Source organism: Mesoplodon mirus (genome assembly GCF_964341445.2).
Source record: "Mesoplodon mirus genome assembly, chromosome: 6".
NCBI lineage: Eukaryota > Metazoa > Chordata > Mammalia > Artiodactyla > Ziphiidae > Mesoplodon > Mesoplodon mirus.
In genome coordinates, this window is record NC_138982.1 from 107,520,970 (window position 1) to 107,535,550 (window position 14,581).

At 40.5% G+C, this 14,581-nt stretch overlaps 2 protein-coding genes across 5 annotated transcripts in view; one reads left to right on the forward strand and one right to left on the reverse strand.

Annotated features, from left to right (window-relative positions):
- Positions 1-1,994: 1,994 nt before the first annotated feature.
- LOC309806384 (uncharacterized protein) lies at positions 1,995-4,805 on the reverse strand. The gene is made up of 2 exons (XM_082625212.1): positions 3,930-4,805; positions 1,995-3,540 (listed from the first exon to the last, which is right to left on the reverse strand). The coding sequence occupies exon 1, from the start codon at positions 4,624-4,626 to the stop codon at positions 4,117-4,119; it is 510 nt and encodes a 169-aa protein (XP_082481338.1). The 5' UTR covers positions 4,627-4,805; the 3' UTR covers positions 1,995-3,540; positions 3,930-4,116.
- Positions 4,439-14,581, forward strand: part of VGLL3 (vestigial like family member 3) — a 49,345-nt gene continuing 39,202 nt past the window's right edge. The window contains exon 1 of one of the 4 annotated variants that reach the window (XM_082625209.1): positions 4,439-4,937. In XM_082625209.1, coding sequence (XP_082481335.1) covers positions 4,812-4,937 — 126 coding nt within the window. In that variant the 5' untranslated portion in view covers positions 4,439-4,811. Of the gene's footprint in view, positions 4,938-5,028; positions 5,275-14,581 lie in introns of those variants that run through there. The other 3 variants (XM_082625211.1, XM_082625208.1, XM_082625210.1) reach the window with 3 other exon arrangements.

The following is a 14,581-nucleotide window of genomic DNA, read 5'->3' on the forward strand; positions in this document are numbered from 1 at the left end:
TATGCAAATCTATTATCTTACAGTTTTGGAGGTCTGAAATCCAAAATGGTGCTGTTGGCCAGGCTGCATTCCTTCTGGAGGCTCTAGGCGAGCCCACTCCGTGCATTTTCTAGCTTCTAGAGGCTGCCTGTGCTTCTTGGCTTGTGTTTCCTTTCCATCTTCCAAGTCAGTGATGGCTGGAGAGTCGTTTTCACTTCTCATCAGTATGACACTGACTCTTCTGCTTCCTGTCTCCCCTCTTAAAAGGACCCTTGCAGTTACATATGCTGGGCTCACCCAGATAATCTGGGATAATTTTTCTATCTTAAAATCTACTCATTAGTAGCCTTAATTCCATCTGCAATTTTAACTCTCTTTTGCTATACGATAAACATATTCATAGGCATTATTCTGCCTAGAACAACTATGTTTATGTACTCAAGACTTGGGAATTTTTTGAGCAGATGAACCAAGTCCACTTGCTCAGAGCGGTGATTCCTAGAGAAGGCTGCGTTATCAGCTGGCCAGAGTGCTGGCCAAGAATCAGCTGTTTGGTGGCCTGGGAAGAGAGTTTGGATACACATGCTGAGATGTCCAACACAGGCACTGCAGATTCCATGTGTTCTCTTACACTAAGACACTAAGTTAAAGACAAGCCTGGTTGTCATCTCTCAAAAACAAAAAGCTGCCCCACTCTTTGCCCTATCTTACCCCAAGAAATTTTGGGAAAATCTACTTCAAGTTACCGCTCCAAATAAAACTGGCCTGGGGAGTTCACCCCACTAAATTCCAGCTGGAAAATTTGGAAATATTCTGGGAAAATTGGTGGGTGGGCCCAAAAATATAGTGACTGTAAACTCCTAACTCAGAAGAGCTGGGAACATGTAAGGTCATCTAAGTATTCTATTAAAACTACGGTGGCTGGGATAGAAAAGAGTAGGAGGATAAACACTGGATGCGTAGGTTTGAGTTCCACATCACTCAACCAGATCAGTGGTGGAGACTGAGAGAAGAAAAAGAAGGTAAATGAGTAAGTTTTGAGGAACTTGAGCTCAGAAGAGCAAATTATCAAGTTCCATCCCATCACTGAGTTATTCCAAGTAATTGTGACACCCACCTCTGCATGACAGATATGAAAATGAGTACACCAGTGGTTAGATCACATTCTCTGGTGTGGGTGACTCACTATTGTCAAATATAATCGGCCTGCATTTCCCCTCACTCCTTTTCCACAACTCAAGGTTCGCCAAAGGATAATCTCATCTAAAACCTCTTCTTTTATGCATAAATGAATATGCACGAATAGGTACACGTATGCACACCCACATATTATGTATGCATGCATGCATGTAGATTTACATATGTGTTTGTTTATAAATATTACTGTGGGTGATAAAGAACTGAACTAAGAATCCAGAGACCTGGTCACTTTGGTTTTAGTTCTGCCTCCATTTCCCTAGGAGATTTTAATCTGAACACTGGTTTGCTTACCTTTGAAAGAAGATGTTTTAGACTAGGTGATCATTGTGATTCTTTTCTATTCTAAAACCCTAAATATCTACCGGGGGGAAGTAAGGTGCATCTGTTCTCCTATCAGAACTCCAAATTAGCTCTCCTTAACAGGAATGATCCTACTTTTTATTAATGAGCAAACAAAGACTCCACCCTTTGACGGGTTATTTTCTCCTTCTGTTCCGTCTATGCTTCTTCTAGATTCTAATTCTGTCTGGGCAGAATTTATCTTCATTTTCTCATTTTCTTCCATCGCTGCAATATGGAAACTAAAGGAGGTATCAAAACAAAGATATTGCATTATAGAAAGATTTTGCCAAATACCTCCAGACTTTTGACTCCATGACTTACTAGGATCTGAGAACTACATCTTTGTCATACAGTAAATATTTGCAGGATACTAGATAGAAGCTCTATGGGACACAGGGAAGACACAGAAATTGGGGTATGAACATGTCGGATCTAGTTCTGCCTTTGTTTTCTAAGTCAACAAATATAGCCTGAACACCTTTTAAATGTCAGATGTACAAGATATAAACGGTCTCAGCAATTGTCTAGTGGAGGAGACATATTGAGCACATAATTGTACAAAAAATAATCAGTTACAGATATATTAAATTATCTGAAGATAAAGTTAGTGGTGTTAAGTGACTACGCTTCTTCCTAGAGAGAGAGGTCTCAAGTCCAATGGCTGAATAGACAGTTGCAGGAGATGGTGACATAGGTAGGGGCCAAAACTTGAATGTTAAAGAGTTGGGACTGTGGACTGTGGGGAGCTGCTGGGAATTTTTTTTTAAAAGAGGGTCAAGCATCATTAGTTTGTTGGATTTGCAGTGGCTGGGCTGGAAAAAAAAGGGGGACAAATCGTGAAAAATGGATCAGAAGAGGGTTGAACTTGGGGCCTGGAAATCAGGTCGGTGCCTCTTGCGGGATTCTGGGTGAGAGATGCTGAGTGACCTAAGGATCATGGCAGCAGAGATAAAGAGATGAGTGGAGTCAGTAGAAAGGTAAAAGTGTGGATGAAATGGACTCCAAGACCAGATGTGGGGACTGTGATGTTGGATGATTCCCAGATTTCCAGCTCAGCAACTAGGGTGGGAGTTTCAATGCCTGAAATGGGGATTGAAAGAGGAGGATCAGGTTGGGGCTATGGGGAAAATATTAGTGCCATTACGACTGAGGTTCCTAATGAATATCTATGTGGAGCCCTCCAGACAGAAACAGAATAGATGAATCTGGAACACACAAGATGAGTATGACCAGTGGTTGTCAACTTGTGAAAAGGCAGTAAAAAACATTTTAAATAAACTTGTATGTCTCTTACTGATTGGAATACTCCTCCATTACAAAGAGGACAAAGTCTAAACTGTGAAAGCTCTTAATAAATATATTTTTTAATTTTCAGTGGATGAAAGAATGAGTGAGTGAATAGGAGCTGCTGTGAGTAGCCAGGAGTTCCTATCCAATTACTATAGTTTGTATTTTTGAGTGTATGAGTGAGGGCATGTGTGAGTGTATATGCATTTATATATTTGTGTGTCTGTGTAGTTATACATAGCCACATACACATTCATATAAAGATTAACAATACAAACAATATATTAGTACTGTACATCGGCATTAGTCTGCTGGGGCTGCCATAACAAAATACCACAGGCTGTGTGGCTTAAACACAGAAATTATTTTGTCACAGTTTTGGAGGCTAAAAATCCAAGATCAAAGTACCCTCAGAGTTAACTTCTGGTGAGTCCTCTCTTCCTGGCTTGTAGACTGAAGCTTTTCACTGGGTGTCACAAGGCTTTTCCTCTGTGCCAAAGCAGACAGATCTGTGGCATCTCTTCCTCTTCTTATAAAGACACCAGTCCTAGGTTGGGGCCCCGTTTTTATGACCTCATGTAACCTTAATTACCTCCTGATAGGTTTTGTCTCCAAATACAGTCTCAATGGGGGTTTGGCTTCAACACGTGAATTTTAGGGGGACCCAAGTCTGTCCATTAACAACATCAAAACATTTAACATCTAGATTTACTTCTCCTCAAAGGATAGTCTCTGTGAAAACAAAAGAGATTGTTCTGTGTCATATATAGGGGGAGAGATACACTTGGTCAGAGAGTTTGCTTATTCATAAAATAAGTATACATCTTTTCTACTTTACTTGATTATATTGAAATACAATTATATTCCTAGGAACAAACTTTTCATTTCCGAGAGGATTGTAAACCACGTGCAAATAAACCTTTAAATAATAGCTAGATGGGTTTAATCGACTGTCACTGTCTGTTGCTCTATGGAAACCGGGCTGAAAAAGCCAGAAAAGGTTGACGTCCCGCAAGCAGGTCATACCATCAAGGTGTTAACGTAAAGCGGAGATTGCTTACGGAAAATCGCGTCGCATTCCTGGCACTTGCGCGCTTGCAATGAAGTTAACTTTCACTTACGGTTCTATTGAATGTAGGCGCCAATTCCAGCTCATTTTGCGCCTGCTCTGTTTTACCCCCTAGTGCACTTGGCCTTCCTTTAGCCTTGGCCTCTAGTTTGGTGTTCCGTGTAAAAGCTCCTTGGGGCTGGGAAGCCCTCACCCTGGCGCCCAGGTGACAGGAGTTGGGGTGAGAACCCGCGGAGCTTTCAGGGCGTGGAACCTCTCGCATACCATTCCTTCCCTCCCACCACCACCCCACTGCCGGGGGGCGGAGAGAGCTTGCAACTTCTCTCCAATCCGCGGCCGGCCCTCCCCGGGGTCCCCCTGCTGGGCGACCGGCCCGCCGCCGAGCGAGTTGGAGAAACTTCGCGGAGCTCCGCGTCAGAGCCGGGAGAGGCGAGGTGCTCCCCCTCCTCCCCTGCGGGCCCCCTCACTCTGCCCCCGCCTCCCGGTCCTCGCCCAGCCGGGAGCGCCGGTGATAGGACGAGCCCCGGGCGTGCATTGTGTATATGCAAACCAGAGCCCGGTTCCCCAGGTCTGCCCGACCCCGGCCGGGGCTGCGGCTGCGGCTGGCGCTGCCGTGGGCGCCGCTGCCCTCGCCCGAGCCCCGCACTGCCATGCTCCCGCCGCGCGGCGGGCCAATGCGTCCCCGAGTCGCTATATAAGCGCCGGCCAGGGGACACCCGGAGGGGCTGAAGATGAGGGTGCCCGCGCATGGGCCCCCGCCGATTGCCAACCCCTCCCGAGCCCGCGCCCCGCGCGGAGCCCACGGCCGCCGAGGACCCGCCTTCGCCACAGTAGCAGCTGGGGCTGCGACAGAGGCGGCAGCTGCGGCGGCGCCTGTCGCGCGAGCGCGTAGAGCAGCGGCCGCAGCTCCGGGGCCGCCGCTGCCCCGGCTGCCATGAGTTGTGCGGAGGTGATGTATCACCCCCAGCCGTATGGAGCGCCCCAGTATCTGCCCAACCCCGTGGCAGCTGCAACCTGCCCCACAGCCTATTACCACCCGGCGCCCCAACCTGGCCAGCAGGTGAGTCACCGACCGGGCAGCCTGCCGGGGGCGGGGGCGAGGGGCAGCGAGAGTATCGGTCTGGGGCTCCCAAGACGTCCCTCTGGGACGGGTGGCGCGGAGGATGCTCTGAGCCTTGCGGGAGCGCCCTTGAACAGAAAGCCATCAGAAGAGAAGAGCCGAGGCTTCGGGAAGGACGAGCTGCCAGGTGGACGGGTGGGGATTCCAAGCGAGGCATTACCTAGCTGGGGGCTTCAGTGAGCTCTTGTCACCGGCTCAGAAGCTATTCCTCATAGCCACCCTAGCTCTTAGGGCTCAGTTCTCTGAAGCTCACCAAGGGCATCTGTCTTAGGAGTATGTGAGTAAAGTTCCTTTAAACCAAATATTTTGTTTCCTTTGAAACGGTGGAGTGTTTCAGGGTTTTTCTTGATTAAGAGGATGAAATGTGTCACTGACATAGGGGAGGCTACCTGGACAGTGAGCCCATGGAATGACTTTTCTGGAACTTTATGGTGGAACATGGGTCTAGTGTAATATCTGTCAAATGTTACTAGAAGTTCTCTGCAAAGTCTGTCATCTTCCATGCTTAGGTGACAGGGATTGTTCCCCAAATTCCTCATTCATTTTTAATTGCATCAAAGCACAGAGATGTTATGGTTTGGTCTGTTGGACAGAAGAACTCTTTCCTTTCCCAGCTAAGAGGTAACCTTGGGTCACTGGATGCTGGGTCTCCACCATGCCCAGAGTGACTGAATGCTGTTGGATAAAAAGGATTCAGGAACTAGGGAGATGATAAAGTTCCTTTAGAACGGAGAGTAGGGTTCTGGGGGAATTAAGCACTAGGTACCCTTGGATGTTCCTCCCTGTTCGTCCGCAGTGTGTCAAGGCTTAGTTAGCACTACATAAAACACATATATGAGCATGTGGCCAGGGTCTGTACCAAAATAGGGTCCTGAGACTCTGGGAATTAGGGTGGGTTGATTTGGTGAGACTTAAAAAAATATACATACTCTGAGGTAGAGACACCTATCAGGGATCTAGGTATGGTTCTGAAACTAACATTCACAGAATTTATTGATTGACTTTTTTTTTTTTTTTAGTTTCTTAAAAAACATATATTTTATTGTAGTCTTCAGGGTTTGACTCTTTAATTAATCTGGCCATTTAATTTATTTCCTCTACCCCTGTCTCTTTACTATATTTATTGTGCTACTCTTTGGAAAGAAATTATAACTTCAGTTTAGAATTTAGGGACTGAAATTTAGCTGATTCTGGAAGAGTACATACTCTAGATTTATCTGCTGAATAGTATGAGCTTAACCAGTACAACTTGGGCAAAAGAGGAAGGAGCCCCACTTTCTAGCTATCTTCTTTTTTTTTCTTCATCATCTTCAGCATTTCAAAGCAAGATTACTTTTAGGGAGGTGAATGGGAAAACATTTTGTAATTTGTGATCAAGGGTGACAGGTTAAAACATTTTGGTTATGCTCTTTTTCTTTGGCTTTAATATAAAAGATAGAAGTAATGGAAGAAACCATTTAAGTCCAAGTCAGGCAAGTGATGCAAAGAGACGCTGGATATCCATTTTCTGTGTTTTATGAACACTGTGTCCCAGATGAACCACCCTTTTCTTCTTTACTTTCTTCCATCTCAGAGACTGTAGAGGCCTTAAATTATCAATTGGAATGTGGACGAGCAACAGCCTCAAACTTTACTAAACATTCAGAAAGGATTTTTCCCCTTCAAAAATAACTTTAGCAGAATAGTTGTGAATAAGGTTTTATGTTCCAGAGTTGTGAAAATAGTTCCATTAAAATACGAATCTCTAGTGGGGGTTAGAATTGGAATACTTTTTTGAGCTAGAAAATAAAATTCAGTATCAGAAAAATTATAAATAACTAATCATGAAATTTAGCTTCCAATAAAAAATAACTCCAATACCTTACCTAACTTTTGCAGTTGCCCCGAAACTCAGTTCTCAAATCACATTCTTTTGCTAAGAACGTCAACAAACCAAAAAATGAGCTTCCTTTTTCACCTGAATTGTCCACCTCGATGAGTGGCACATATTAGTAAATAGTGATCAATTTCTGCTATCCTTTGAGCTTCTGTAGATATTGTTTAAGTAGATGTTAGGCTGAGTTGAACTTAGGAACTTAGTTGAGAAGTGTGCTTGAAATTTTCATGTTACTTTTACTCCACTGGCTTGTTCGAGATTACTTTTTTGTCAGGTAAAGCAACTATTTGACTATATAACTGGCTAGCAAAATAAAAAGACAGTAGTGTAACTACTGTTCTTTACTGTCAGGGGTTTATTTTGATGACCTATATTTTCTGTTGGAAAACAGAGTAAATCAGGAAATTCTTATCAGGCTGACAGCATTTTTAGACTATGTGGTGCGTGGGTGAAGTGGGACTAATATTGACTTGGCCCCAACGTAGTCATCTGAGAATACATATTTTGGTTGTTTTTGCATTCCATAAGGTTTTATCATTATTATCCATGAAGATTGTTTTCTCCGTACGTGGGAAGTGACCCCTAATAGCATCTTGCCTGGGAGACAAAAACAAGGGCTACGAGTCCTACTGTATTTGAAAAATTGACTTGTTGAGGACAGGAAGCAGAAAAAGTGATAGAGTTACAAAGTTTAATGGTCACTTAGAAAATGTTAGGAAAGAGAGCATTAAAGTTTTGTATCACTTCTGCATTTTCAATTATTGTAGTGTATCTTTGAACTGATTTTTTCCTCAAGTCCATATAGCTCTATAGTCCTTGTAAATTATTTCTCATAGTGGTTTATTATGATAGATTTTAAACATAGGTATATTTTCCTCTTAATGCATGATTATATAGCAGAAGTTCTTTTTTAAATAGTAGAACTTAATGCTCCAGGCACATGTATTTGCAGCTTTCCACCTAAAAGTACAATGTAATTTTGTGTAATTACAAGTGTAAAAGGCACTTGGAATTTTATTTCATTTTTTAATTGAACATATTATAAATCATAGGTGGGTAATAGGTTAGTACCTTAAAAACAGTGAACTGCGTATACATCAGGCTGCATTGCAGTGTGTTACTTAAGCATACAGTAGGCTAAGTGAATCAAAGTAAAATGTAAATATGCCTAAAGAGTCAGTTTTATAGTCCCTGATGTTAATTCCTAGAAATTGCGTGGCTGTGCATAAATCTAACAGTGTGCTTTATAGAGCCAGGATTTGCTAAGGGATGCTAAGGTCTCTGGTCCCTGTGCCCACCATCTCTTCACTGCTTGAATGCATCCGTCCCTACCAGCTCCTCAGGAGAACTCTCGACTTAGTCGCTCAGCACGTGCTCCAAAGGCATGATGACACTGCAGAACGTGTACAGAAAGGAATGCGTTTTTATCTCAGCAGTGACAGTAGGAAAAAAGAGAAAAAAATTTCAAAATATGTGTCAGGAAAAATTGAGGGAAACAATCATAAATTCCCTTCATACCCCATAGATTCCTCATCTTAAATGCAGACAATCTGTCATCTAAAATCTCCCTCCCCCCATATTTTCATAATGTTAACATTAGGGAGATACTTAAAGCAAAGCTTTCAGAACTGGGTGAATTCATAGGTGAGGTGGTGAAAGCAGAGGAGAACAATCACCCATTCTCTAATTGTGCATAGGAGTTTTTAACGATCACACTTTGGGCTTCATATAAGTTAGAGCATATTGACGCTGCTCTCTTCAAGGGTGACAGCTGGGTGAATATGCACGCATGCTTTCACTTTAGAGAATTAAAAGTCTTGGGAGGCAGAACTCCAGTTCTAACTTTGTAAGGAGTTTTTCAAACTCTTTCTCTGGACTCTGCCACCTTGGTTAGGTCATAAAATCTGAGATTCTGTTTGTTAGGAAAAAACCCTGGGAAAACATACTTCAACCCCTCCTTTTACAGATGGGGAAATGCATGTTTATAGGGCTGAAATGCCTGGCTAAAGATTTCAAAGCTAATTGGTGACAAAATTAGGACCACCGGATCCCCTGCTCCCCAGCAGAGCATCTTTCCACCATACCAAGCCGTCTCCCAAGATTTTTTTTTTTTTTTGCTATTGCACAATAGGCTTATTTCTGTCTTTAGTGCTCCAAATCAACTTTTTGATAAAGAAGATTAATATGCAGTAGATTCTTTGGCCTTGGAGCTTGAAATTCTTTCCAAATCCTTGGTAGTGTACGTTTTTAGTTTAGGCATTCCAAAGTTGTTTTTTAAGCATTTGTATTATGCTAATGACTTTTGTTATCCATGTTGCATCCTTTGCTGATGAAGCAGAATATCCACTTAGCAAATGAACATGTATTTCTTTGAAAATAATATGCAGGAAGTGGTATTAACAGTCAGCTTTAAGTGCCTCATATATCATTGCTGTTCCAACATAAGTTTAGATTTATTAAGAGGAAAGCATACAATTACATTCTAAATAGTTTCAATACACAGTCCACTTATTTAAGTTGGAGGATACAATTTTCTTGCAACTGTAAGCAAGGACTTAAGTAGATTTATAAGAATTCATACAGGACTTCTTTGAGAGAGAACAGCCCCTCTGATTCCAAACTACACAAAGTAACTTGACTGTAGAGACTTAGAAGCTTCAAGTGCCCCAGAGCTTTATGCTCCCAATAACTTTCCAGCCAGAAAATTCAAAGCTAGAAGGAAAATTAAACTTTGAAATAACTAAGCTGAACTGTTGTCTCTGGCAGTCAACCAGAATGGAGATTACAATACGGATAGTAAGGGCAGGCTTGAAATCCATAAAATCATGTGCAGTGAGGCTACATTCACCAGAAAAACCAAATGCCGGGACAAGGAAGCATTCTGTGGAAATTTAAGTGAAGGATATTTTCATTCAACGCAAAGAAGTCCTACTTCACTTAGTGCTTGGTAAAGTCTCACACCTCACAGAGTTGGAGATGACAGGGACATGACTCATAACAGCAGAAATAAGGGGGATCAGTGGGTAGAATGAACCTGCACGGTGCTTCCTTGGACAACTACAGAAGAGATGCTGTGTTGACCCGGTTGGGCAGTATGTACATTTCTGTCTTGTGTTTTTCTGTGCAAAGGGGATTGTCCATAAGACTAAAAATATTATGTGCAAGATGCCTAACGCAGATTCTAAAGTGAACTCGAGAGTTAAGTGACTACCATTCTAAAACCCAGCCACTTAACTTGAATCCCATTCCCATCGGCCCTATTTCCAACTGGCTTTAAAAAGAAATCTCAAAACTGATACATCTAGTAATACATAACAATTTAAGGTATTGTCTCTAGAAAAACATTTTCATTCAAGAAACAAAAACTCTCCAATACTTGAATTTCAGACTCTGGCAGAGATAGTGGAGGAAATAATTTTGGTCAAAACTTTGCACTGACTCTTTTAAAAAGCACGTCTTTCAGCAGCTGGTTTTCTGCTTTAACTATTCATTTAGGGAGACCCTAATAGTGACTTGAACCATTAGACCCAAACGTCTGTTGCTAGAAGCAAGTCATGAATGCCATATTTATAGATATTTCCATGGATACCAGATTTATTTCAGTAATTTACAAGTATGGTCTGAACTGAGATAACTGAACTATTTTTCACTTGTCTCATACTTCAGTAGAGAAAAAAAAAAAAAAAAAAAGGAAAGAAAAGAAAGGAAGACGGGCCTAAACCGAACAGGTGTCCTTTCCTCTTAAAACTATGTTGTTTTAGTGTGCGAAAACACTTGTCCTTGGGGGATGGGGTGGGGATATTTGAAGGATGCCTCCTTTCTGGTTACTGTGAAGATAGCTAAAGGAAGTACCCAAACTAATTCCTAGGAATTGGGCTAGATGACCTATGTCTGAAAATGAATTAGTCTTCAATGATCTGTAGGGTTTTTTTGACCAGTGTCCTGCAAAATCAGAAAAGGCAGCCAACGTAAGAAACAAAATTAAGTGTGAGTTTGTCTAGAGCTCCAGCATGTTGCTTATTAGCCTACAGAGTTGGACGAGACCTCTGAGATAATGAAGTCAAAATTCCTCATCTTCAGAAGAGGAAGCTGAGGGCCAAAGGTTTCGGTGCCTTACCCAGATTCATGGACTAGTTTTGGTCAAATCCCCTTAACCATTCCAGTTCTCTTTCTACTGTGTTCCCTTTCCATCTGAGCTTCTTTAGAAGCAACAAAAGCAATTAGTAATTCACCTAGTGTTACCCTCTTACTTTTCTCATTTTAAAATTTTTGAATACTAGCTACTTGGAGAAATTAGACAATTAGCCATGTAGATAAACCTGGAGGTTCTCTTTCTTTACCATTTCCCTTACAACCCTCTCTCAACTGCTGTGACTTTCATTTTTGTGGCTCCGAGCCTTTGCACAATGACTGACACAAAATAAGAATTAACTGTCAATTCGATGACTAACAGATAAATTTTAAAAAGTGAAATCATACCCTAAATCTCATAATAGGATTATGTAAACATACCAGAAATTTATACATCAGAAACTGTTGTTTCATTCAAAGCAGTCAGTTTGAGAGAGAACACATACCCTCATGATGTGATCATTGCTTAAAACATTTTGGGAATGCAAATTTTGAAATTCTCAGCCTGTGGCGCATTTTTTTTTTAACATCCTCAAAACTGGAAAAAATTCATCCTTTGAGGGGATGGGTTTGATTTTTTTTGATAATGACCAGAATCACTGAGTGGCAGGTGTGCTCAAAAATAGCTAATATTATTTTTGGTTTGCTACAACTACTGTTAAGAAAAATAAAAAACAAACAAACAAACAAAAGCAAAGCAAACACAGAATCTCGAGGTCTGAGTGTGTCTAGTAAATTGGCTCCACTCACATTTCCAAAATAGGATTTCCAGAAAAATTGTATTTTGTATCTGACTTGCCAAGGGGACAACACATTTCTAGATATAGAAGGGCAGGTTCATCTAGATATACATATATTTTGAAAAGCACTGTATTATTTAATAGCCATATCTTTGATATGTTTACATCCCTAGTTTTTAAGTGTTATAAATAACTTTAGACTTTCTTCAGTTAGCATATGATGCCACGCTGACTGTGGGCTTCTATTTGTTTATACAGTTAAACTAAATATTATATAGAGACTCATTTTCTTTAGTCTGTTTTCTTGGCAGATGCTTTGTTGTCAGACAGAAATAGGTTCTAATCCTATCCTTGCCATTTACTAGTTAGATGATCTGGCCAAGTAAATCGGTTTTTGCATATATACATTGAGAATAATTATGTGGACAAAATATTTGAGTATGTGTGACAGTTAGTGAAATAAAATATATCGAAGGTCTGTGAACTATCTTCCTTATCCTGACCCACCTTCCCGCAACCTGATTCCTCCTCCTCCAAATAGGCCAAGGACCAAAACTTCAAGTCTCTCTGGGATAGATTTAAAAATCTGTTATTCGGGCTTCCCTGGTGGCGCAGTAGTTGAGAGTCCGCCTGCCGATGCAGGGGACGCGGGTTCGTGCCCCGGTCCGGGAGGATCCCACATGCCGCGGAGCAGCTGGGTCCGAGAGCCATGGCCGCTGAGCCTGCGCGTCCGGAGCCTGTGCTCCGCGACGGGAGAGGCCACAACGGTGAGAGGCCCGCGTACCGCAAAAAAAAAAAAAAAAAAAAAAAAAATCTGTTATTCAAGTAAATTCAGAAAAATAGGATCAAAGAGCAGCACACTGCTTTATGGGCTTTATAGTTTTGAAACATTGACTATGGGCTAGTGGTCCTTTCTTACAGGCTCTAACCATGTCTCTCAGGGTGAAAGAATCATTGCATTTAGAGAAGATAGCCAGTAGAAATTAAAAAAAAAATAAGTTGTTTCCAAATATCCAATGATTCATTAAAATACTTTTGTTTCCTTAGAAAAAAAGTTTCCACATATGCACAGTAATCATTTGGCATTTTGTAGGCTTAAGCCTTGGGAAGTTAGTGGTATTTGGCTCCTGACATAGAAGTCTTTCTCTTGTCAGACAAATCCTTTCCCCGGCACATTCCTGTGCGAGTTTGTTTCTGTTGTGCCTGATGGCAGGCTGTGAGGTGTTTGGGCATGGTTCGCACTGCCTAGGCGAACTCCTTCACACTGCTACTTTCAAGTCTTTCTGAGTTAATTTTAACTCTGTGCCGTTAACTCGGTCACTGTTTCATCTAAACTCAAGGGTTCTTTTACCTGAAGGAAATTTGTCATTACTCTGCAATGGGGCATGAGCCAGTTAAGGTGCATTCAATAAACCAAATGGTAGTCTTTGAAATTCCTTCTGATGACTAATTTTTGTTAATAATTCGTGTCTAGTAAGAAAAATATGAATACTTCTGACAGATTGGGCTATTTTTAGGGTGTGATAGTGCATTCTGAGAAAAATATGAACCACATTGCCTTTCAGCATTGATTCAGGAAATCTGGGTTCTGATGATTTGAGATTTATTTTCAAGCTTAAAATTTTATATATTACTTTCAAGAATGAAGATAACACTAAGGAAGTTTCATTCCAAGGAGCAAACACCAAGTAAATACAGAATATGGCAACAGTGTATATAAATAACATACTTAGTTTTTTTAAAAAAAAAAAAAGGATTGATTTACAGTCACAAAAGCACAGATAACTGAAGGCAGTTGAGGCTTAAGAGTCACTGGGGAAGAAGATTAGTATAGTGTGAATGTTAGCATATGGATCAATTGCTGTTTAAATTGTGGGTTCCCGTTTTCTTCATGCTCACACTTGATGTTTAAAAAATGTATGTAAATTCAGTGTTGCCATTTTAGAAGGCTATCAGGCTGTTTGGATTCTTTAGAATTCTTATTTTAACCAGTGATGTTTATGGTGTGGTCATAAATGCTCCTGTGTGTTGTAAATGTAATTATTTAAATGGGTACACTAATTGTGAAAATTGATGCAAAATGCAAGAGAGGGGTGATAAATATGCTTTATATCCTGCCCATTGGTAGCTATATCATAGGCTCCTTTTTTATTTTATTTTTTTAATAGTCTCCAGCAAATTTATTTAACTAGCAGAAGACCTGCCTCAAAGAGCTGGGAGAGAGAAAAAAAGTATATTTTATAATCATCCTCCCAACATGTATTTAAATAGAGGAGTCAATATAGATATTTTTATAGTACCACGGGTATTTGAAAGGAATATTTCAATATATACTTATATAAATGCATATGTGTATATATAGATATATATTACATATATAGGAAATATAAAGATTATAGGGAATCAGTGCATCCATTGTCAGAATTGACATTTAGAAAATAGACTCATAAAAGGTATTTTGATACAATGGAAGATTTTGCTTAATTTTTTCCCATTTCATAGTGAAAAATGTATAACTTATTTGTATCCAACTACTCAGCAATTGGTTAAAAAAGAATAACATAAAATTATATAGCATTTAGAAAATTGTGTAATCTTAAATAGACTGAAAATCTATAGTTTAAATTCAACTGCCATCAATGTAAAAAGTAAGAAATTTTATTGATACCATTATTGATCATAGTACTATGCTACATTTGCATACAAATGGAGCCTATATTTGCATTTGATTTGCAGTTCTCAAATCTTTCACATATATATAACTTTAATTTTATTTTATCTAAGAATCAATTGCTAATTGGGATAAAATTTTAAAAAAATGTCTTTCTTTGGATAAT